Source organism: Schistocerca nitens, chromosome 7 (genome assembly GCF_023898315.1).
Source record: "Schistocerca nitens isolate TAMUIC-IGC-003100 chromosome 7, iqSchNite1.1, whole genome shotgun sequence".
Lineage (NCBI taxonomy): Eukaryota > Metazoa > Arthropoda > Insecta > Orthoptera > Acrididae > Schistocerca > Schistocerca nitens.
Window position 1 is genome coordinate 74,910,550 of NC_064620.1, and position 26,909 is coordinate 74,937,458.

At 40.8% G+C, this 26,909-nt stretch overlaps 1 protein-coding gene across 1 annotated transcript in view; it reads right to left on the reverse strand.

Moving 5' to 3' along the window:
* Positions 1 to 6,098: 6,098 nt before the first annotated feature.
* LOC126195479 (KH domain-containing, RNA-binding, signal transduction-associated protein 3-like) overlaps positions 6,099 to 26,909 on the reverse strand; it is a 580,765-nt gene continuing 559,954 nt past the window's right edge. Inside the window, exons 6-8 of the mRNA XM_049934109.1 lie at positions 22,368 to 22,435; positions 10,822 to 10,888; positions 6,099 to 9,120 (exon numbers count right to left, since the gene is read on the reverse strand). Coding sequence (XP_049790066.1) covers positions 8,754 to 9,120; positions 10,822 to 10,888; positions 22,368 to 22,435 — 502 coding nt within the window. The 3' untranslated portion in view covers positions 6,099 to 8,753. The remainder of the gene's footprint in view (positions 9,121 to 10,821; positions 10,889 to 22,367; positions 22,436 to 26,909) is intronic.

Here is a 26,909-nt window from a genome sequence, read left to right on the forward strand (position 1 = left end):
AGGCCTAGATTATAATCTTCAAAAATTACATATTCAGGGGAGAAAAGGCATATTTCAATTTTGAGGTTTAAATTTACTGCAGTGGATCATTTCTTGACTGTATTCATCAGGCAACCTCTTACGGTGACAGCTGTCAGTGCCACTGTGACTGCATTCCTCATACTGCTCTGCCATTTGACAGCATAGACAACACCTCCTTTGACTCATCTGATGTCCAAAAATGATAGCACGTAATGAGAATTGCCCATCCCTTGTTAGTCTGGGTGTGGCAGAATGCATGAACATTAGCAAAACTGACAGTCAGATACAGATAAGGAGTTTCGATGACACATTCTTCTTTTGCATACAGATCTGCATTCCAGATCCCCACACAAAGAATTATATATGTAAATGATTAAAACCACACCAAAGTACTAACAACTGAGTGGCCAGTGGCACCCATACTCTGTGTAAAAATTAACTGAACACACATTTTTATTGTTACTACAGCAGTAGGCATTGCAGCTATCAACATGAACATAAAAACAGAAAACATAGTCCTGGGATAAAAGTGCACGTACAGTCTTAATTATTACGTATTACAGCTACTCTTCTTGTAGCTGTGAGTCAATCCTACGAAGATTTTAAAACCACAAGAATTTTTGCATCTTCGCTGTCAAAAACAATTCCAGAGACATGCAAAGCACTTTATGATGCACTCCAGCTATCATCTGTACCCTTGTTGACTTTTATCACTGTCTTCCTGGTCAGTAAAATTTTCATGATCTTCACAGTCAGGAAGTGACTTATCCGCACTCACCACAAATATTGTTTATATTGATGTATTCTGAACTTCTCGGTTCACAGTAAATCTTAGTACCACAAAGTTGGTACAGAAATACCACTGACAGATTAACCACCACACTTACTTTCGAAAACTTTCCTCCTTTTCCTTCCCAACTGGGGACCCTATGCCTTGTACTTTTAAACAAACTCACTGCTCGCTTCGAGAAAAGTTTAATCAGAAGATATTTCCTCTGAAGCTAAGACCACTAAATATTCTTTATTTCATGATGATCGGTTTCAGCAGAACTTTGAGGTCATCAACCGATCTTTGGTAATTTGAAGTGCGTACATACTGATCTCATAGCGGGAACACATTCCTCTCTTAATACAGCATAAGCACATTGGTTTGTCAGTAATAAAAAAACGAAAATATGAAACACACATTGCGCCAAAGGTGTTCACTCGAGTGAAATTGCATATACATTTTACACCTATGCCATTTCACTTCAGTGAACACATTTGGCGCAATGTGTACTGTACGTTTACATCTTAGTATTGCTAACAAACCAATGGGCTTATTTTGTATTACAAATGGAATGTGATCCCACTACGTGGCTGACCTGTACAAATAAGTAATTTCTGCAGATCAGATGATGAGAACAAGCATCTGTTGCAACCGGTCATTGTGAAATAAATAGTATTTAGTTATGTTGGCTTTGAAAGAAATTTCTTTCCATTAAATCAACAGATTGTTCCCATCATGTTACATGTCTAACCTACATCTAGAGAAACGCAACCACTTTGACATAGGCCTCAGTCTTGAAATTTTTATTTAGGTCCTCTTTGGATTTTGCTTCCCACAGACACCATCACTCTTTGTATATATTTATGTACTCACGAAGTCCTTGGTCCAGCAATGGGAATGCAACACGATTGCTTTGTCCACGGCCGAATGCACTGATGGACATTGTACGGTGCTCCACATTCACCTCCTGTGAAGAAGTCCAGGCATTCTTGCAAGCTCTTCTACATGGTTAGGTGTGTGTGTGTGTGTGTGTGTGTGTGTGTGTGTGTGTGTGTGTGTGTGTGTGTGAGTGAAAAGATTCCATAAAAGTGTGGGTTACCTCAAGCACATAAGTCTATGGGCATTTAACACCCTCTTGCTCTAAAATGAAAATATGTCTTAAAACATGTGTCATGCTGCTCGTCCTCGCACCTGCCTGGCAGATGCACCAATTGCCACAAATATTGCCCACAGCATACTGCCCTAGTGTGATACTTGCTGCAGGTTATATACCAGTGCAAGGCAGCAACTGGCTTACCAGAATGTCATTATGTAATCTCTGTATGGTAACAGGAAAAAGGTGTAAGAATGTTCGGGTAGTTGGCAGTTGCATTTAAATTGGGTACTGGAAACCCTTCACAGTGCCCGCCTAGTGGCACTGCACAATCCAGACGATAAGTTTGTGTTAGCCTTAGTGATGACACTGCCATTTGACGTTTACGTCTTGCACAAGAAGCTCTTCGTAAACTACCGATCTCCCTCCTGGCACTGCATTTCATAGACAATCCATTTTTTGTACCACACATTCATGAAATTAGTGGCCGTGGAGGGGTCTAGTGGGTAGAGTGCTAGATTTTAGTTTTGGAAGTCGTAGGTAGGAGTGAGAATTTTTACTCATTTCAGTCCCTCCAGAACAGCTGCAAGTCCACTCAGCCCTGAAACGACAGTGAAGAAAGGCTGTACTCTACGTGCTACCAGGCAACTAGCCTGGTCACGTGATTCTGGCAATGTCTTTTAGCTTTAGATCAATTGCTTAACCAGTCTGCAGAAAGAACTGTTTATGAATGCTTCCGTCTCTCACCCAGTTCAATGAAATAACAACATTTGACCGTAGCCCAGGTTTTTAAAGCTACACCTGTGCAACTTCATAATCACTAAAACCTGAGAAACCAATTTAACATGGACTTACGAGACACAGTAACTACCTCAGTAAATGAAATATTGGCACTCAGTCTCGGTGAGAAATCTTCCAGTAGTTAATACGATGTATAGAATTTATCTAAAATGTTCCTTCAATTACTTGAAAACATTCAATAAGACTAAAATCAATGCCTGAAGACAATGCTCTTCAGAAACACTACATAATAGGGCACTGTACATCAGTGAAATACCATTTTGGCCTTCAAAAGTGTGTGTGTGTGTGTGTGTGTGTGTGTGTGTGTGTGTGTGTGTGTGTGTGTGTGTGAGAGAGAGAGAGAGAGGGAGGGGGAGAGAGAGAGAGAGAGAGAGAGAGAGAGAGAGAGAGAGAGAAACACCACATTTTCTTGCTTGTGGGGAAATAGGCACAAAGAAATGATACCTCAAGCATAAAAAAATTGATGCAAAGAGGAGAAAAACTGCTAATGGAGAGTGTCAAACCCTCTACAACTTTTTTCCCTTTTACAGTGTACTGCATCACAAACAGCACATGATAATTTCTTGATGTATTAGTGGACAACAAACATATTTTCTAACTGTCTTACAAACTCATTACTCTTGTTGCATGAAAGTTTGAAGACGTTTAGAATACATGAGAGTATAAAACTTATCCTTAATTCTGCTGGTATCCATAGCAAAAAAGTTGAAAGATTTCAGTTTATCCGAGCTGTGTGCTGTGGTAATAAATAACAAAAAAAATTTACATGTTGTTATTAAAATAACCTACTCATTTACAAATGAAATTCTCTCTCTCTCTCTCTCTAACACACACAGTAATAGAAAATAACTGTTTCTATAATTATTCACTACTGATACTGTGTAATATTTACATTTCTGGTACTTTGCAAGGAAGAGGGTACATGCTCTGCAGGATTCAACTTCATAACAATAACTGCCTTCTTATTACACCATGCCGTAACTTCTCCAATTCAAGATTTTCCCCCTGAAAGAAATGAAGTCCTTACCTGAGTCCCTAGAGACTTAAGTGTTGTGAACCATGACATCCCAATACACAGTCATTTTATCTTTTATGCATTTTGGTATTTTGGTATTTTATTATTTAAGCCCTGAATGCTTGAAATAGTAGTGCACTGTATGATGCAGTAACATCAACATAATTGACCAGTAGGATTATATGAAAGTATAAACAAAAGTGTAGCTTATGGAAATTTGTATCTGGCTAGTATAATTATCTCAAACCCAATTGTAAAAAAATTGAGAGAAAAATAAATATATCAGAAAGATTTTGTGTGTGTGTGTGTGTGTGTGTGTGTGTGTGTGTGTGTGTGTGTGTGTGTGTGTGTGTGTATTAATATCCTAATTTTATTCTGTTGTCTGCCAAAAATGATGTCCTTGAAAAACAAGTGTATATAGCAGGTTCAAGTACATACATAAATAAATGGCTTACAAGTTGAACGTTCAGTAAATACTAAATTTAGAAAAATAATTAAAAATATATTTCATTAATACTCTATAATTTGTACATCTTCACTGAGCTAGAAGAACAAGCATTTATGGAGTATAAGGAACTTGGTCCCACATATCCCTTTAAAAACATTCACTGCAGCATCACCCATATGAATTTTCTTGCCGAATCTTCTGAACTGATATCCATGCAGCTGGAAAGCAGAATGTTACTGATTAGTTAATCACTATCAGGAAGATTACAGTACAAATTCATCCACACAAATAAACTTCTTAAGTTATACATCATCAAAACCAGAAGTCAAGAGAGTAAACTTACATATCACAGCCTTTTCAAAATTATTTACAAGTCAGGCAACGACAAATATTTCAACTGTTAATTGATCTGTAACATTGGCTATCAAAATTCACTTACTACAAAAAACTTTACAGGGTCAAACGTGAAAACATTTGCCAATAAACAAACATAAATACAAAAAAGAGACATAAAGTCAGTGCTAATTGATTTTAGGCAGGGATAACAAGAATAATACTAATAACTATCAACATTTTGGGGCCCTTTGTACTTCCTCTTAATGAACAGAAGTAACTTATTTCTCACTTCACTTGTGTTAATAATCTACTTCCATCCCAAAATACGCTTAACTATACATCACAAATTATCTACAAATACAGATATTATATTCAATATCTATAGTCATTTTATATCAGTCATTAAAATGAGATCAATACTTGCAACTCAATATTTATTGCTGTGGGTGATGTAAATCTGATTACTTAAATCCACAAACACATGTGGACAACACTGGGTGTTTTCTGTAGCTAAGGGCGGAAGTCACAAGCTAACCTAACAACTTTCAGAGTAAATATGATTTTAGGCTGAGAGTGTGTAAAGCAATTATACTGAAATGTTAGTGAGATCTATATTAATTTAAATGATTTATTTTAATGCTGGTGAAACATATTGTTAGATGCTCCTCTGCTAACTATAAATTCATAACACTGAATTTTAAAACAACATTAAACATGAATTTACCTTTATTTTACTGATATATTACAATTATATTATTAGACTACCTGAACTCATTTGAGTAACTGATCTCTTTAAGAAGTTAACATTTTATTTCATTCTATGTATTCTTTAAAATGTTTAGAATTGTTTTATATGAGATGAATGGAAAGGAATTTATAATTAGCATTTTCAATAAACATAACTAATCCCAAATCAGTAAAGAATTGCAACATCATTAGTTATTATGACTTATTTATGCTTGTGAGTGTTTGTGGTCATACTTAATTAAGTTTCATTATTCGTCAGCGAAGAAGGAGCATAACTTTCTCTTTACATGTCTGAGATGTTTAGTTATAAATTCATTTTTGTAATGCACATACAGTAAACAATATATTTTAGCAGTGCCTTACGCTCCAGTTAACACAGACGAAAATCTACAACTTAAAGAAGTAGCCACAAACAAAATCTCACCGACAACCTAATAAATCATAATACATATCTATATTTTTAAATTATATATTTAAATAAATTATTTACCTGTTTTGCAACTTTCTCCAGAGGTGATGCTCCATTGTTACTCAGACATGTCGTTTGATTTATGATTTATTTTTCGAATTTTCAACTTGTGAATTTATAGTTACTGAGTTATACTTTTTACTTGGAATTTGCTTGAGGTTTCTCTAAAATTGCACTTAAGAGCATATTAGATCTCAAATTAGACATGAAGAACGCAACAAACAAGAAACTATAGACGATTTCTAAAAGGACACTGGATACCTTACTGCATACACTGAAATAAATGATTTCTGAAATTTTGTGTGTGTAAAAACGCAGTGTTCTGCACTCCTTATGAGCACCTGACATCAGTTATTGTCGCTTTTAAGTAAATGTTTGTGTTTTAAGAAAAGACAGAAGCAGATTTCATAAATTTTAATTAAGGAAGATTTCAAAATCTTCATTGAAAAAACATACAATTTTAACCATAACTTTTACATCTAATGAAAACTGCTCATGTAATATTTTTGTGTTTCTTTTACAAGTTTATATTTTAATGCTACGTGTAACATCCTTTTTAAACATTTCACAAAACTACTAACAACATTACTTTAAAGAAATTAATTTAAGATTATTGAAAGAAAAATAAAACTAAATTAGAACATTTTAAATGCTTCTTTTATAATGTACTACACACCACTAACTTTTAAAGGCTATTAAAAAGTTCTTGTCCAAGAACACCACTTGGCTCTAAACATACCACATGTTCCATTATCCTGCAAACATGACCATAGATGACTCAGCCTTTTTACTTATCAGACACTAATTATCTTTAATTACAGTATGATTTCTGAGATTTAAAATATCTAAAACATTTCAGAAGCTAAGGAGAATACACTACAGTATTTTGCATCACACACAAAAATTCAAGACTTAGGCTGCTTTGTCGTATGGACAATAAAGTAATAAGGACACCAGTCATAACAATTTATTCACTGCCCTTTAGGTAAAGGCTTTCCGTCTACGCAGATATCTACTTTAGTGATTAAAAATTCTTTCCTGCCCCTTTTTAGTCATCAATATTGACAGCCTCAAAACATTTGGGGTTATATTTACAATGTTTGTTTTAGATACAGTTTTCAAGTCATTTGCACAAATTCTAAATTATTGAATTATTGGATAGGTATTTCAGATGATCTGCTTGTAAAAATATATTGCAGCAACCTGAGCTACATACTGTGCGATTTAGGCCTACTTTAAATAAAAATCATTCACAAATGTATTTAATTCTTCAATAAAATCAGTACACATGAAAATATATTTATATATATTTCATTTGAACAATGTTTCCTAGACAACGGGCTTCTCAGAAAATTTAAATAGTGAGATGTGAAGTAGCTAAATCTACACATTTTGATATCAACAGATTATTCGTAAGAATAAAGCCCAAGAGTGGGTTAATATAGATTGGACCACTTTAGTAATACCAATTCAGTCAAGACACCATCAGCCACAAACCGAAATATAGGTACCATGGCAAACATTTAGTGCCACACGTGTTCTGATTGTCATCCCATTGAATGCTACTTTCAAACAACTGCTGTGAAGTAACCCTGTATCCAATGGTATTTCAACCAGATTCTTTCAAGAACACACATAAAATCCCACAATAGTTTCCATTCCAAATTCTTAGTACACACCACTGGCCACAAAAATGCGATATATACATATAATTGTATGTAAGTTCTGTAGTTGTGTGAAGCACGTGAAACCAAATCTGAAAGTAAACGCTGTCCACAAAAGTATAGGATTTACATTGGCTTTTACATGATGTCTGATTTAGAAACGAAAAGATTACAGCACTACCATAAAATACTAGTAGTATTTTAGGTCTATCATAATATGAAGAAAATTACTAAATACTGGTTGACTTCAACTAACACATGTTACAGTAAATGTGACAAGAATACTATGTTTACTTCTAATATTCAGTACTGTGAATTGTATATGTGCTTCGACAAAACTAATTCCCACTGCCGATGCTCACAAAACAATTACAGTCAAGTGTTGCACATTAAACACATTTATAAACATCTACATATTTCATGCAGTACCATACACCATCTACACTAGGAGCTATAAGTGTTTTAGCCCAGTACAATTAGAAAACAAAAAACGTAAAACTAAAATTTGCTAAATTTTAGTTCAAAATGATTATAAAGAGATGTGTCACGTTTTTATTTCTGATCCAGCCTTGTCGAATACAGGAGGACGGAGTAGCTAGGGTGAGATAGAAGTGTACTAAAATTTATGCTGAGCCATAGTCTATCGTGAAACAACTCCGTGTAGTGTACTAGTGGAATAATCTATCCCAGTACAACCTGTCACATAAATGTTTTATTTGAGTCTATTGTCCATATTCTGACATGTAACTGCACACTTCATTAACATACAAAATTTACAGCTCAAATAAAATTTTAGCTTTTCCTCTCACACTATGGTGTGTGAAATAATATTCTGAATTTTGGTATTACCAACATGTATGATGTCAATATGGGAGACAAAAGAATGAAATATTACACACCATTTTGCAAGAATAGAGCTACTAATTAATTTAAGGAAAATCAATTGTATGTTAATGTCCTGGTTCAAACAGAATTTTATGTCAGAACACGAGAGATAGTCAAAATGTGAAGCACATATACAATGGGAAAACATTTATGCGACTCTTCACGTCCAACTAAATAAATGAATGAATGTCGAACCAATCGATACTAATGCAAAGGATAGACTAAATACATCTGTCGTTAACCTGTTTTAATGATTAACACCAAATTACTGTATATGGTGTAGACATCCCTATTCTTCTTGTCCAAAGAATAGGACTAGATTAATGTTTTTTCTTAAACTCGAATTGACACCAAGCTTCGCTCCACTTTTCTATCTTCTCTGGTGAGAGCGAGCGTCTGTAATTGGTACAGTATCCGTGTTTTGGTTATGGAGTCAGTAGGCGGCCCGCGCTAGGCTATACTGGTTAGGCAATGCTGCGGCACTCACTGGCAGCGCCGGCCTCTGCTACTGGGTCGGGTGCCGCTGCCGCTGCTGCAGGTGGTGACTGTGGTGGTGCAGGTGCAGCAGCTGCTGCTGTTGCTGCTGCTGCTGGTGGACATGCTGGTGGTGGTGGTGATGGTGGTGGTGATGGTGGGGGCGGGCCGCCGCCGCTGCCGCCGCCGCAGCAGCCGCCGCTGCCGTCGCGCTCATTACTTGGCTGGGCGCGCATACGGAGTGGGGCGGTAGCGCGGCCGGTCCGTGCTCACCCCGGCCACAGTGCTGCTCTTGAAGGCCTTCCAGCGGCTGGCGGAGTCGTCTGCGAACAAGAGGTGGCAAGGAGACGGGGGAACCGGGTGCGGAGCCTATCTTGGAACTCGAGAAACTGAGGGCACTAGAAACGGGAACAACTTCCCGATGACTCAAATAAGCACAATGGTAAAAAGTCACCCCAGGGAGACATCAGACTAATACACTGTGACACTGTCTCTAGCCTTTTTAATGGACTCAATTCAGAATAGGACTAAGACTAGTCCACAAGGTTCTACACGCATGACCCACACAGCTAATGCCATCCATTGACGATTACATCCCATACAGCAACCAAATTGTGGCGCTATTGATACCTACGTTTCACCCACTGCTTGACAGTCCCACCCATTTTCTAAGGGATTAATGCCAGGTGATTTAGTGGGCCAGTGGAGATGTGTTAGGATGCCTGAATATACATCAAACCAGGAAGATCATGGCTGAAGACATCCTGGAAAACGGAACTGTCCACAGAAAACAGATCATGAATATTCAGAAGAAAGTCCAATACTTAGTCACCGAGAATTTTTAACCAAATGGTTTATGTTGAAGACTGATGGTGGTCCAAGTCATGGTACGAAAAACTCCCTAAGACATTAACGAAGTGCTTCTGCCCTGAAATACACACTCCACACACTACGGATTAAATGTTTCAGTGGGTCGTCGGTGCAATCGTAGCCTTGCATCATTTAAAATAACGCGAAATCACGAATTGGCAGACCACACTACATGCCTCCAGTCACTTACTGTCCAGTTTCTGTGTTGTTTGGCCCCCTGAAGAAGTACAGAATTATGTGCCGCTACGAGAAAGGGCCTTTTGCGAGGTACCCGACTCCAATTATTTCCACTGCACGCAGTTCCGTTCGCAATGCTAGCTCGGAAACTGGTCACGTTGGACCTACATCCACTGACAGCATCAATTCCTGTCGGACTTGAAATCTATTGACATTGACAAAACGTGAAACTTGTTTCTCGTTTCTGCCGGTTTGCATATTTTTGCATCCCCCGTTCTCATTCTGCGTTACACGGCTGCAAGTGGTAGCCATTCCTTACAGAACGTTGGGCAATCAGCGCTAATGTGACTGTATGTGGAATTTCATTCACAGTGGTCAGGCCCACATGCAAATACAATGGTTTCTTTCTGACATTCAGTCACGTCTCCACGGCGGAGGGTCACATCACCGTCTAGTGCCAGTTCGACACCATCTGCAGTGCACCAAAGCGACCAATACGCTCTTTTAAGGGTGGACTTCATATTTTGTTCAGTGATATTGTGTTCAAGAGTACTTCCACGCTCATCCAAGGTGAAATGATTTTGACAGGAACGTTTTCTGATGCTGTCGCTGTCAGCTATTACATCCGTTAGTATCTTTATTTTCAGGCCGTAGATGACGACTGTTGGCGGAAGATACAAGCTGCACACTGATTGTCGTGGCGGAAAACAAATGGGCACGTACTAAGTATCAGTATTTTTTTAGTAAGTCTGTGAAATTATACTGTAAGGAGAACTGTCGAATCAGAAGGTGATGAGCGCAAATCTTAGCTTCATAGTTCTCATGCTGCGTTGTCCGCCGTAGAGGTTTTATTTTAGCACTATCAGCCGTGGACCACAGTTCTTCCTCGGGTTACGTCTGGAGTCAGTAAATTACCATTGTTGTAAATGCGGGCAGCGCCCTGCTTAACATAGGTCCAGGAAAAGAAACGGCTGGATTTAGTGCCTTAATCGTGTATGGCACCAATATTGTATTTTTAAGAGCATTTAACTTTCTGAAATAAAGCAGCCTGCCTCCGTGGCCTGGGAGCACCGTCGTTTGCTGATGAAGTGATGGTACCCGCCTCTGGCATATATGTGCCTAAGCAGAAAATAAAATGAAAAGTAAGGAAATCGGCGTCAATTAGTAACACTTTGTATGATGACTGTATTTAGAAATAACTAGATTGCGACACTGATTTACTAGTTGTGACAAATGCGCCACATGCAAATAAAATTTTAAAAAAGGAAAATTACAAAGTGGAGTAAGACTAGACGCAGATAACGTTAAAACAACGTCGATTAGCGAGGACGATGTAGAGAAGTAACAAACCACAGTTATACGCCTTCGTATTCGAGAGGCCCTACCACAGCCTATTTTCCACCGCCATTCCGCTGATGCTCTCGAGGCATCGACAGATACGTGCTGGCTCCGCACATTGACAGTATTTCTATCGAGGTTTTCCACTAACAGTATATAACAACGCGCGAATATGATGACCAGGTGCTTCGTCACACAGTTTGAATACCGCGTATGCTCCGCAGCTAAGTGTGAAAGTTGTGCAAGTCTTCCCAAAAATCTTTTATTAAAAAGGAGGCGGGGAATGTCCAAAATACTACGGCCAAGCGTGCCAGTAAAGCGGAGGACCTACCCCGTTGCCCGTAATTTACATGGTAAGCGTTACGGCGGCGTTCTTAGCGTCCATACTTAAAATGTTTCTCTTTGCTTTCTACAAAAATTTCAAAGCAAATCTTGACAAGCTTCGCGTAGCTACGCTCATTCTTTTGAAAGTTTCACCTGCCGAAATGAAAGAAAATCCCTCCATTACAATGAGCATAATGCCCTGGAAACCTCTGAAGGGGAAAAAGTTACACGTATTAAACACATAGGATGAAATTTCATTTCCCTATCACTTTTCGGAAACTTGCATCGGTGTCTGGAAGTTAATGAACCTCGTATACATCAAATGACTATTGATCTCATTGATTCTTGAAGAAATTGTTTTCAGCCTTTTGCACTGTGTAAAAGAACCCTAAGTACACTGTTTTTCCCCTAATATCGACACGTGGAATAACGCGAGGAAACAATAATTTATTGTATCTAATCGCTTTCAGTGTAGCTATTATTAACTGCGTGAAAATCGCTTACCTTGTCTGAAATTCGGGGACATGATATCCTGCTGTACGAACTATTTGGCGGCTAACTGGTATTTAGCTCGAGCCTGCGCGTTTCAGAGCCTGCGCGTTTCAGAGCCTAGTAAACCGATATGCCATTTCACAACGACCCCAATCTTTCAATAACAGTACTTTTTTTATTGAGTTTATGGAACTTGATACACATGAATGGGTGTAAAACTAAATCCTATCTGTCGCAATTATTCCATCTTTGGTATAGGCCTACAGGGAATCTAAACCACAGTTTTGGGATCGAAATCTACTTTCATCAGCCCCTGATCCTCTCCATGACGGAAATTCAGGAACAATTTTCACATAATGAAAGTAGTAATCATGATGACAGTTTTAGTAAGTGGATAATTATTAGGACACAACTACCGCCCAAGCTGTGGATCGAAACTCAGCCAGGCCGCAGAAACACAGCGCTGGAATTCGCAGCAACACCCCCACGCGAAGACATTCCTTACGTAAAAGACTGCGTCCTTGAATGTTACACTATCATTCAATCCACTGTGGTGATACTACCACTACTGCTAAAACAAACTTCTTGCAGTGACGCTTTGGAAAGGAGCAAAGCCACGAGGTGATGTGAGTTGTAAGGTCAAGAATGCGTGTATTACAGGAAGTTGTTAAGCAGCAGGTGAATGATGCCACATAGTTTTGTCCAGTAGACGAACTGTCTCCAAGATGGGGAAACCAATTTACGACTTCCTTATTAGAGGGACGCCGAGTCCACAATTCGGTTACAAGAAAGTAAATTAAATTCACACGTTATCTAAATTTCACAAATTTTTAAGACCATAGTGATGCACACAGAGCTTCATGCCATAAAAAGTTTGTACTGAAGACAGAAACTGATGACTGTTAACGTGTGGAACTTCACAGCCAGCCTTTTCCCATTCTGAAAGACCCAGTGAAACGACGAATCATGTAGAGCGTATGCGATTGTGTGCCAAGTAATGGTAAGCAGAGATTGCCATTTAATTTTCCAAACAAATAATGCCAGTATTGGATGGAACGTAGTTGCCAACATGGGAAAATGTGATAGGTGAAACCAGTACAAATTAGACAGACAGGAAATGTACGGACAGACATCTATGCGCGTGACCGACCATTATTCTACAACAAATATGTATTGCAAAAGTTGAGTAAGTCGATGGTGTGCGCATTACAACAGGAGGGACAAGACGATGAGCGGAGTGTGAGTGTAATTCCAGTATCTAGTAGCATAGCGCACACAATAAGTAACCCATGGAGGATATGGTTAAATCTGTTATGCTATTAGACAGATAATTCTGGAGTATTATGAATAATACAAAGGAACACCAACCTCACAAAAATTCACAGCTTTTGTTACACAGAACTGGACGTCACGGTTAGCAAGTTAATTCTGAGAAAACTTGTCTTATCTCCGGAATTTTGTTAAGAATCGTGACAAAATAAACACGTCATGTGCGCGAACGAGACGACGAAGTTTCAAAAAGTGCAAAGTACATTATAATTTTGAGAAAAACAGACGGGTGGATTCGCATGCGAATAAATGTTGTAGAAGTGTGAAAATGGTATTACCAAACCAAAGTGCAAAGTTTATGCTTAATTACTGTGTTAGCTGTCCCCCTCGTCCGGTCTGTCGGTTTCTGAAACTGTGATATCACGCGTATCCACACCATCCACAATGGAAACCGACATCACTGTTTACAGTTTCCGTATGTCTTTTTGCGAAACCGGAAATTGCGTTCGATCAAACGGAAAAACAAATGTGATGTCTATTTCTGTTACGGAAAATGAAGCTTCGTACCTACGTAACTGTGGAGTTGCTTTAGAAACTGAAATGCTGTCTATGATCATTCTAAGACAGCCTCTTAACCCAAAGCAAAATTTTCACTGCTTGCCAATGAAATGAAATTTCCTCGCGAATAAGAACAACCAGTCGGACCAGAAATGAGAAACCAAATCGGTCATAAAGAGTGGAGAGAAATTCCCGACAAAAGGTGAACGTCAGGCTTCGAGTGCCTGCCCAGAACAGTCTTGACCTGTCACACCTCTGGATGACTTGATTCACCACAGTTTTATTTGCAAGCAAATCGTCTCCAAATTTTCTACCGTGGTGTGTCTGCCACTATCAAACGTTACGACTATCGGTGTGGTGCTTTCCTTCATTATCATCACTTTCATCACCCCATGTTGTCTCCATGTGGGAAGAGAATGGCAATAGTTACGATGCTCGTCATCTGCATCAGATATTTTACTCTATTTAAACACAGTGTGTTTTTTAATTCGATTAAGTTGTTATGAGTTAAACAGGTTTGACGAATACGAGATAGCAATATGAAGACTACAGTAGTCGCCACCACGTAATTCGTAGCGTTCTTGTCACTGTAATTAGGACGGCGCCAAACGATGTCCATTATATTAGTGGATTTTCGGAAGCCTGCCCCCTCACAAAAGACGACATGTCAGGGTACTGAACGTGTGCGTTGCGCCACTAGGGTTTGTACAGCTGGGCTGGTCAAAAGGCATCGTGAAAGCTGGAGCTGACTCTGGACGGTTCTGCTGTTGTTATTGTTGGTAAATGATCATTCACAGGGAGGATAAAGAAGCTAGAAGCTATACAGGGTTTGATTCACAGGGAGGATAAAGAAGCTAGAAGCTATACAGGGTACGACAAACGTGCCAGTTGAGATTTTGAGATCATAAATGGTGATATTGAAGGTACGTTGTAGGCCGCAGTGTGTTCTGATAGGAAGGGAAGTGACGGTTATGTCAGTATGAATGCGATAGCGGCCTATGTTTGGAGACATTGGGAGTTAGCAGTGAACTAGGTTTGCACCAGCCGCAGATGCTATCTACCTTCTTTGCAGGCACCCTTGGTGCCTTGCCTCCCATATTTCTTCACGTACTGTTACTTTAAGGCCAAAGAAGAACAGTAAGATTCTATGATGTGACCACCCACTTCCATTCAAAAATAATTTTCTTATCCGGGGCATTGCGGGAAACTGCCGGCGATTACTTCGTAGTTGCATGCGATTTCTTCGCAGATGTAACGAATCCCGTAGTACAGGACACAACGGAACGTAAGACTAGCAGCACCTGCCGTACTTTCTAAAAGGAAAGAATAAATGAAGGAAAGCCTTATCATGCAAGAAAGAGAAAGGCAATGATAAGAACTGCTGGGAGAGACATGCTCGTAAAAATATTCAGCAGCTAACACATATATATGATTAAATATCTACGGAATGTTTCATGCGCTGCAACATTCAAAACAACCGTCTACCAACTTCCTGGTTAGACCTCCGAAGAGTCAAATTCCCAGCATCAGCCTTCTTTCTTGATGAGGGTAGTTTTATAATGAAAGAGAAGTAAGATGTGTAGGAAAACAAATATTGTATAAACAAACTTTATGCCTATGCTTTGAAATGAATTTTATACATGCAAACAAAGAAATTCAACTTTACTTCTGTATGACATTCAACTAACAAGATTGCAATTCACAGTAAAAAGACTAATAAATTTAAAACAGTAATAAAATGCATGCTAATAAATAGTATCGTACTGGTAACAAACTTTGGTGCCAATATTTTTGACTATCACAAACTACATAGCCTGAATTCTGAGAAAAGTTTTTCAAATTTAGACTGGATACCAGTGATTATTACTCATGTCACACTGATGGCAATAGCATAAATGCCTGGCGAATTTCACTCTTTAGTAAACGTTCCTATTTTTCAACACCCGAAAGCAAATAAACCAGCAGAATTTAGTGCCTTTACAGAACTTTATATTACGTAGGAGCGCAAAATTTTCTATACATGTCACCTCCATACTTTCCTTTAGGTTTATTTTCAGGTCTTTGCTCCAGGCAAGAGCGAAATATCTGGAACGACTGCATGTTTGAATACATCCTTCTCGACTTGGGGTCGGGGTAATCTCGGATCCGAAGAAGAAGACGTGTTTCTCTCGTGTCTAACAAACCCTTGCGAAAGATGGACACTGATCAATTACGACATTTCTTTAACAGTGAATATTTGACACAAAATCAGGGCGTATAATCAAGTGTGTTTGCACCTAAACAAACCGCAAAGCGTTTGCTCAGAAAATTACTGTTACGTCAGTGACACACTTAAGCACTCATACTACAGCATCGATATGCGTCAGCAGGTTCCAAAAACGGCGAACTACAAGTACTAGTGGGGATTTAAACCTGTGTTCTTGAAAGAGGTAGCTGCAATGTCATCATCCTTCAGCGAAAAGTGAAATAATCCGTAAATTGGATCTATGGAAACTAAATGAAGTCTCATTGGAACACATTTCACTGACTACGTTTACATCTCTCTCTGCTATCCACGTTACTAATTCACTCTTTTTGTTCGTGGCGGACGAGTGAGTAGGAATACATATATCCCACGGTAGACTGCATTCCTCTGCATATTACACACATGATAATTTGGCCTTGATATATGCAGCGACTGACCTTTGATGCACGAACTCAGAATGGCCACTGGTGGTGCGCTGGGGCTATTTTAAAATCCGTTCTTAAAACTTTGCGTTCGTGCGAACTATGGCATCTGCTAGATTACTTGCACAAAAACATTAGGTACCCGATCTATCTCTGACTACAGACACAATATTTCGTAATAATGCGAATCCACACGTCACTAGAACAGCAGTACAAGACTCATTATTATGAATAAATCCTCCATGGATTTCACAATAAAAACGAGGCACTGCGTGGGGCACAAAAAAAAAAAACACCACCTCAATGGACACCTTGATTTGTAGATTCCAAACGTGGAATAGGTACACGGCGCAAGTACTAGGGATTAGCAACATCGTAACTTGTGAATATTAGCGTGTTTTTGGCGCCTGCACCTGCTAGAAGAAGTAAATCGAGATGTTACTCCGGATAATACCGGGCAGAGGCTCCAACAGACGAAACACTTCATGGATAGCTGAACAAAGAACAGAAAGACTAGCCACACGCACGCTGTAGAAAAGCCAGGGCGGTCTGGGTGTTGGGTGGTGGGGGACGCCTGCCACCGTGAGAGACTACGGTGACAAAAAGAAGCATCATACTTAAAACGAGTTTCTTTAAGGATTTCATTTAGTCTAGAATGTATAAGTTTTGATTAATGCATTCTTCGCACTTTGACAAAAGTGTATACTGGCAAACTGTAAGTGTTGTGTGTAACTAAAGCCTGTGTGTTCCAATCTGATGTTTTCAGGATCAAGTTTTATTTCAGATTGCAAGTCGGGCGACTGTGCCACGCCGGCCGAGTAACTGTACGCTTAGATACAGCGCAAGCCCAGCAATCTGCCGTGGTGCGGCTGTCAACTGCCATTCGTGGTAGCCGCGGCCGCGGCGGCTCCTATTCCCGGCGTGATGAATATACATGAAGTTGCGCGCCGCGCTACACGCCGGCCGTCAGATCGATAGTCGCGCAAGCACGGTCACCCGTCAGCGCGTGAGGCACTGCCACGTGGTCACGCCGGGCCATAGTAACGAGACTATTGAGCAGGACGTCTGCCGCAACCACACGCAGCATGAAAAGGCCGTCGTTCCAGTATCTGACGCACCTTTTGGTGCCACTATGGCTGAATAAAAGTTTTGGATACAGCACCGTGCATCCGGTACTGGCCCGACAGACCGCGCCATTTGTGAAATTACATACGCCACAGCACATGTTGCTGATGGTTGTCAACGTGTCAGGCTGCTCGTAGAGTCGTCCGTTTTGGGGTAGCTAGAGCTGTCAATGCGAGATGCTACCTGAACAAGTCGGCAATACAGATCAACATACATTTCTTCCCATCTACCACGTAAATACAGTGTGCGGTCAAAGACGCAAAGTAACGACCGCTTGCTAATATTTAGTGTGGGCTGTACGATATCACAAGACAACGCAACAGTGCTAGGCAACATGCAAGGTACATCTATGACAAAACACCAAATTGCATTACTAAGGAAACATTTTTTGTAACGTGTTAAGGGTTTTACTATCTCGCACTGTGTTCTTATACAGCGAAATGCTTCGTCAAAATCCATCAACTCAGTGGCACTGGCACCTACAGACGTGATTTTGCTCTCCGTCGCTGCGCAATCCCGTGGAAAACAAGCAGAAATTTTCTGACCATGGGAAGGAACTAATCGGTTTTTGTTTGGACTTGAATCGATTCTAATTTGAAGACAGCTGCCAGTCATGAAAGCCATTTGGCTAGAACACAAATTAGCTACATCAGCTTCGTTTTGAGTCATAGCTCGTGCACAACGTTTTCCGTCAGGTGTAAAGAGTTCGTAGAATGGCACTGAGCTGGTCAACTTTTATACAATTTATAAAACTGTCAGGACACATTCATTGAAAAATAGTTGCGCATTAATAATCCACGACAAATAGTTTCTTAGTCATGTGATGAGTTTGTTTCCTGTTCACAGGTTGTTGTACTGCCTACATAAGTAATCTAAATGGTCTCTATGTAGCCAATAATACTATCACGAAACTACAAGAGAGCACCACAGCATAATTTACCTTATTACAACGGAGAAGCCAGGGTCAGATAGGCGTGGAAGCGATAACAATCCCGGAGCAGTGGCGTCAGATGCTTTTTCCGATTAATGTGAAAATTGCTCGCTGCCGGGAAAATCGTTAAGATATAGGTGACAGCAGAGATCTGAATAGCAATAAGGAAACTCATACTGCACAATGTGAGATGTCAGTGACATAGCTTCAGCGCCTATTTGCGTAGCAGAACCCAAGCAGCAGTTTCCAAGCACTCGCCGAGTCTTCACTCCTAAATGCAGGAGAAAACATCACTCAATTACATGATGCGCAAGTACATCTAAATCCCTTTTTTTACGACCATCTTCCTTGATACAGGAACACAGCGAGTAGTTTGGTTGACGTCCAAAGTACCAAACTACCCCAAACTCATGTCGACATCCACAAGGTTCGATCGAAGGGACTGGCATGTTCATAAGCGATGTACATTTGCAGAAACGAATTACGTGAAAAGCTGATCTGTGTAGTAATACGTCGATGACGTCAGCCTCACAGAACAGAACCACCATTTTACAATATACGAGTGATAATGTGTATAAATGTAAGACCATGCAGTACAGAGACCGATTTTCACTAATGGTCCCAGTGAACAGATAGACACTGACCTGCGATAGCTCGGCTTACTACAGCCAGGGAGAGAGATTTAGGAATAAGGAAGGAAGATATAGGTTTCATGCATAAGAGCGGTAATTGGGGGACTGCAACTTCATATACACTACCTGGTCAAAGTCTTCGGACAACTATTAGTGGACCACTTGAACGGTGTGTCCATCCTTTATGACGGCTTGAACTTTGCTGGGGACACCTTCAATGAGGCGTCTGAATGTATGTGGAGGAATGACAGCTCATTCTTTCTCAAGACCGAAATCGGAGAAGGTAGTGATGTTGGATTCTGGAGTCTGGTGTGAAGTGGACGTTCAAACTCATCCCATCTGTGTTCCAGTGAGTTCAAGTAGGGGTTCTACTCATGCCAGTCCATTTCAGGAGTACTGCTGTCTATATACCATTGTGCCTCACAGATGCTGCTTCATGGCAGGCACCTTGTGCTGAAAGAAAAAAATCACGTCTCCGAATGGTTACTCGAGACACACCCCATGCCATAGGTTCATCTCCAACGTACATCACCGTTGGCACTGAACATGGTGACATGTAACGTTTTCGAAAACCCAAACCCTTCGATAGATTTCCATAGGGTACAGCGTGATTTATCGCTCCAAGTTACTTTTTTCCAGTCATCCATTGCCCAGTGGAGTCTTTCGTTACACCTCAAACGTCGCTTTGCACAGATTACAAAACTGTGTAGGTTATGAGGAGCTGGCGGTCCACTGCACCACATTCTTTTTACCTCCCTGAATACCGTCACTCTGGTAGCTGGTAGCACTTTGGAACTCACCAATGATTCCTCCTGCTGATTCCACGCTCACTCTTTCACATCCTCCTCCGCAATGTTCGACATTCTTTGTCCGTTCCTTCGCGTGTCAACTTCAAAAACGCATCACTACTAGTGACATCAAGTCCACGTTCGGAGTCACTGAGCTCTTTTGACCGACGCATTCTGTTGTTACATCTTCGTTACTCAAAATGCAAGAATGTCCGCTTGCTTTTTACAATGGCGGGTCCGACTCGCGCGACATCTGACGTAATTTCCGCATTATATACGGATGTGCGGGCGGGTACGTGTGATCCAAGTAGTTTAACATTAGGTGACTTAAAGCGATAGCGCTGGAGGCAGCTACACTGGAATAATGTGATGGTTTGTGGTAGAAGGGGGAGGGATTACAAAGAAATGGGCTAAATAAAATGATACGTTCAAGATTGTCACTATGATGCACATACCAGTGGCATGAAAAATTCATAAAGCTATCAGAGAAGGTAAAAAATTTCACCATTCAGCACGACGATGTGTTAACGTAAGTATCATTACAATGCCTCTACTCCCTGTCGTCGTCATCTTCCTTTCGATGATCAGGCTACTGACTGATCCGAAATCACCAACAGAATCATTCCCATCTTTTCCGAGGTCTTCCATTATCTCTTTTCCCGTTCGGCTTTGGTTTCAGAATTTTCTGCTGAATTCTATGATTTGGCATTTACATAGATTGTTCGTCTCCTATTTTCATGATACTTTTGGATTTTTCATTCACGTTGAAGATATGTAATTCTGTTCTTCCTCTTCAGAAATCTCGTGTCTAACTCAGTTTTTTCCCACGGCATAAGACTGGAGCTGCCCTCACTCCATTGAATTTTATGATGGTCTCTTTTTGGACTTTATTCCTAAAGTTTTGCTAACGGTAACACAGACAATGGGTGTGTCGTATTTTCAGTATCACACCCTCAGTAACAGTTTCGCAAGATTGTTCTAGAGCTGAACTATCTGATACAATTTTTGATCAGACTGGATACTTTCCTCAGAAAGCCATTATTTGCGTTTGTGTATTTTTATAAAGACTTTTCATTACCTCTACAGGTGATATGCCCGAATGGATATCTATTCGGACATATCTTCCATATGCTATCATGGCTAAAGCCTTCTCAAGATCAAAATGGTTCAAATGGCTCTGAGCACTATAGGACTCAACATCTGAGGTCATCAGTTCCCTAGAACTTACAACTACTTAAACCTAACCAACCTACGTACATCACACATCCATGCCTGAGGCAGGATTCGAACCTGCGACCGTAGCGGTCACACGGTTCCAAACTGAAGCGCCTAGAACCGCACGGCCACACCGGCCGGCCTTCTCAAGATCTTTTAAGGTCATGTTTCAATCCATTTTCTTCCCCAGGAATAAATGTTCTGTGATATTCTTCATGCGGTTATTGACTATCTTTGAATACAGTTTGTAACCAGGGTTTAGAAGGTTGATGCCACGGTAGTTCTTACAGTCACTCGTTTCCATTTCTTGCAGAGAGAGATTACTTACATTGTATATCAATAGTGTGCTACCTTGGAATTCCTACCAGTTTCATTTATTAATTGTAGAAGTCTTATCCAGTGATAAGCCTCCTTGCTTTTATTCTATTAGCAATATAACTGGTCAGATATAGGTGTATGTTATCACAAACATGAAGTGTACTTATTTCTGTTCCTCCCTTTAGAGGTAGGAAGTGACACAGCAAACACAGCAAGATAGCCTAGTTAATTACGACGCTTGTTCGACGAAACGGGTGGGAAATAGGGACTGTGAAACATTAAATGTCATTCTTTTAAGAAAGGTTCCGGTGTAGGTTTCTGTAAAACTGATTGCTCATTTCGTTGTTATTTCCATTTCTTGCGTTATTATAGCTGTTGACAAAAACTCAGCAACACCATGACAAGGATAACACCAAGGACCACTACCGACAGAAACTCAACTGCCTAGTATAGTAGTATCGAAAGACCGTGAAGACATGTACATATGAAAGAGCGAGGCCGTAAAAAAATCTATCAAGGATGCATATGAATTTAAGAAAAATCGCCCAAAAATTGTAATTCAAAAAAAGAGATGGAAGCAGATGACAGAACAATAGGCATATAGTTAGGCTGGCTTAAAAGAAAAAGAATGCAACTATCTCTTTGTACCTGAAAGTGATTATCGTCAAAGAAACTAAATTTGTTTATGTGCACGGCCAGTATCAGGAAGCATAACAATCAACAAATAAATGAACCGTAATGAACCATTCTCCTTACGCTTTTGACAGTGAGACGGTGGTCGTGAAATGCAGTCTCAGGCACAGAAAAAACGATTACGCTTGGAAAGTCACTACAATCTCGTGGGAAGTTAGAGACAGCGACAGAGACGGCGTGGGAGCAAGGAGAGAGGAAGAGATGATGCGCAGCGAGGAGGAGAGTTGACAGCCAGGGTCACGACTTACCTGGGTAGGCAGCTGCCGCGTCGTAATAGTCGCCGCCGCCCTCCTCGTAGTCCTCATAGCCGCTGTACCTGAAAAAACGCCAACACTCACCGCTAGCCTAGGCACTCGCTCTCCGCCGCACCTAGTGCAGCGGGATCTACACATGTAAGAACTGTCACTGCCCAGTACCCCACCAGAATAAGCGACGACCGACGTCGCTCCCAACGAGTACAATATTTAATATTTAATGAAATAAAAGAAATTAGACCTCCGCTTTGATTTTTTTCTGTATTTGTACTAGCAATTTAAACAGAAAATTTTAGTACAGGCATCCAGATTCTGATTCCTGTCCACCTAGTAACAATGAAGGTCCTGATTTCGGAACGTACCGTAGCTGCAGCAATCGAAGGCTTCATGAACATGCCCGTTTTATAGTCTGTATTGGCAATTAAAATGTATTGCCCAATTGTTTTCAGAGTAACGTTGATTTCTGAAACTTCCTGGCAGATTAAAACTGTGCGCCGGACCGAGACTCGAACTCGGGACCTTTGCCTTTCGCGGGCAAGTGCTCCACCAACTGAGCTACCCAAGCACGACTCACGACCCGTCCTCGCAGCTTTACTTCTGCCAGTACCTCGTCTACTTTGGAAGGTAGGAGACGAGGTACTGGCAGAAGTAAAGCTGGGAGGACGGGGCGTGAGTCGTGCTTCGGTGGCTCAGTTGGTAGAGCACTTACCCGCGAAAGACAAAGGTCCCAAGTTCGAGTCTCGGTCCGGCACACAGTTTTAATCTGCCAGGAAGTTTCATATCAGCGCACACTCCGCTGCAGAGTGAAAATCTCATTCTGGAAACGTTGTTTTCTCTTTTTCAACGAGCACAAATTGAGTAGCTGTACACCTCTCTACCTTTAACACTTTAAGCAAAGTGGGGAAAAAAGAATTATAAGTGTACTCTTTACCTTTCTGGCGTATTCATACGAGTTTGAAGGAACGACCCTCCTTAATTGATATGATTCTCTTCTTACTTGGCAGAATGCCGGCTGTGCTTAACTTTTTAACAAAATACTTTATGGCAGACCGAAAATCGAACACCAGTATTTCCCTTTAACGGACACAGCACTTTCGATAAGTCAATTACGCACACACTGCTAACTGCCCCAAAGCTTGAAACAGACGCAGTAATTGTCAGGAAGACATGTCGAGGAGGCGGAGTTGACGCTTCGAGAACATCTGTGAAATTTAGTCCAACAGATCGACAGGAAAAGCACGGTCTGCAAAGAGCAGTGTCCTGATTCAAGTCCACGTACCGGAAGGAGCTTTATCATAAATGATCAATCTCAAAACTTTATTACTGAGCAATCTTCCGCAAAATCACAATATTTTTTTTATAGGAGCCACAAGAGAAAACTTATTTCCTTTACAAAATAAAGAAATCAATATTACTGAGGTTATGGGCAATTTAATTACTCGAAATCTTCGAACATTATTAACAAAATCTGTAAATCTTGAAACAGAAATTATATGTACTGCTGGTAATGGATTTCTTAATATTGTTTGGTGACGATAAATTACTTAACTTCTCGGGCAGTGACTATTATCTATTATTAGCAGTTTTAGATTATTAGCCATATTAACCACAGATTAAAACAAATGGAAAACGTAGCGTGTGACAGCTTTACGTGGAATGTTAGATTTTAAACTTTATATGAAGACATTACAAATTAGTTTAGAATATATTATTACATTAATGAACAGGTATCATACATTTATTCATATGGTATTTAGTACAACTTATGATAATGCATGTCATTAAGGCGAATAAGACATGATAGCACTACTTCTATGATTTGTTATCAAATAATGAACTAAACTCGAAACAAACTGTAGACAGACTGTGTGTGGCTAAATATTGCTTATACCAGGTGCTTATAATGGAAGTGACAGTGTTTCTAGTGCTGCAGTGTGGGCTGTATACACCGAAAAACGCTGAAACATTACAGGTATGTTCAATAATCAGCCTTCTCGCAGAAAAAAAAAATTGGTAGTGCTACCTTGTGCCACCAAGTGAAAATATGCCCTGCAAGCAGTGAGAATGTGGCGCGGGTGCAAGAAAAAGGGAGGGACGATCAAACACATCGTACATGCGGTTCTGGCACATTAATTAGGATATGATCACGAGTTACGAAACACGTTCACACAGTCTCCCAACTCAGCATCACGCTGCATCCTTGAAATGAATGAGCGTATGGCATTGTTGGCCGGGACATGGCATGGTCGACAACTGCTCGCAGCATGTTCAGTGTAATCAGTGATATGTAGTCGTATCTTATCCATCATCATCCCCGATAAACACGATCTCAGAAATACCCGCACAACTATAAGTTAAATGGATTTAGGTCGAGGGCTCTGGAAGATCACATATCTTGAAATTGCCTAGAAATGAAGCGGTCGTTACTGAAGGTTTCTCGAAACATATCTTTCACCTCTCAAGTGACGTGTGATGGTGTCGCCCCATTTTGCATGAAAACAGTGGCCTGGACAATGTTGCGTTCTGGAAAAGGAGGGATCACGTGTTGCACAAGGAGGTCCTCATAACGAGCAGATGTCACTTTACACCTTAATACACCTTACAAGCCGCGAGATGTCATTTCCTCAAAGAAAAGCTGACCGAGAATGGGGGAGCTAGGGAAGTCACATCCCACAGTTACATCAGCTGAGTGCAGTGGAAATTTCTGCACAACACTTGTCGCAGCAGAACCCCACATCCAACAGTTCTGTGCATTCAAGGCACCATGCAAAGTTCGTCCAAAGTACAAATACACTACCGGCCATTAAAATTGCTACACCACAAAGATGAAGTGCTACAGACGCGAAATTTAACCGACAGGAAGAAGATGCTGTGATATGCAAATGATTAGCTTTTCAGACCATTCACACAAGGCTGGCGCTGGTGGAGACACGTGCAACTTGCTGAGATGAGGAAAGTTTCCAACCGATTTCTCATACACAAACAGCAGTTGACCGGCGTTGCCTGGTGAAACGTTGTTGTGATTCCTCGTGTAAGGAGGAGAAAAGCGTACCATCACGTTTCCGACTTTGAGAAAGGTCGAATTGTAACCTATCGCGATTGCGGTTTATCCTATCGCGACATTGCTGCTCGCGTTGGTCGAGATCCAATGACTGTTAGCAGAATGTGGAATCGGTGGGTTCAGGAGGGTAATATGGAATGCCGTGCTGGATCCCAACGGCCTCGTATCACTAGCAGTCGAGATGACAGGCTTCTTATCCGCATGGCTGTAACGGATCGTGCAGCCACGTCTCGATCCCTGAGACAACAGATGGGGACGTTTGTAAGACAACAACCATCTGCACGAACAGTTCGACGACGTTTGCAGCAGTATGAACTATCAGCTCGGAGGCCATGGCTGCGGTTACCCTTGACGCTGAATCACAGACAGGAGCGCCTGCGATTGTGTACTCAACGACGAACCTGGGTGCACGAATGACAAAACGTCATTTTTTCGGACGAATCCAGGTTCTGTTTACAGCATCATGATGGTCGCATCCGTGTTTGGCGACATCGCGGTGAACGCATATTGGAAGCGTGTATTCGTCATCGCCATACTGGCGTATCACCTGGCGTGATGGTATGGGGTGCCATTGGTTACACGTCTCGGTCACCTCTTGTTCGCATTGACGGCACTTTGGACAGTGGACGCTACATTTCAGATGTGTTACCACCCATGGCTCTACCCTTTATTCGATCCCTGCGAAACCCTACATTTCAGCAGGATAATGCACGACCGCGTGTTGCAGGTCCTGTACGGGCCTTTCTGGATACAGAAAATGTTCGACTGCTACCCTGGCCAGCACATTCTCCAGATCTCTCACCAACTGAAAACGTCTGGTCAATGGTGGCCGAGCAACTGGCTCGTCACAATACGCCAGTCACTACTCTTGATGAACTGTGGTATCGTGTTGAAGCTGCATGGGCAGCTGTAGCTGTACACGCCATCCAAGCTTTGACTCAATGCCCAGGCTTATCAAGGCCGTTATTACGGCCAGAGGTGGTTGTTCTGGGTACAGATTTCTCAGGATCTATGCACCCAAATCGAGTGACAATGTAATCACATGTCAGTTCTACTATAAAATATTTGTCCAATGAATACCCGTGTATCATCTGCATTTCTTCTTGGTGTAGCAATTTTTAATGGCCAGTAGTGTATATTTCCAGCCATATGCCATCCATTTCCATGAGCGCGCAAAAAAAGGACAAAGTCATGGTAGTTTAGCCCATCATGGGGCTTCATTTTGTGCACATTCTGAATCTTGAATGGATACCAATATAAACCGTGCCGTAAAATCTTTTGAACTGTTGACTAGGGGAGAGAGAATTCCCTTGACACAGCTGGAGCACTGGCTGCAGAATTTGAGGCGTGTTCTGTACAGTCGACTATAACTACAGCAAGTCATCAACCGTCGTTGGAATGCTTTGCCTCCCTCTCCCTGCCGAATCACCTACTTTACGTGTTGTTTCAAATTTCTTGATCACTTTCTTCATTGA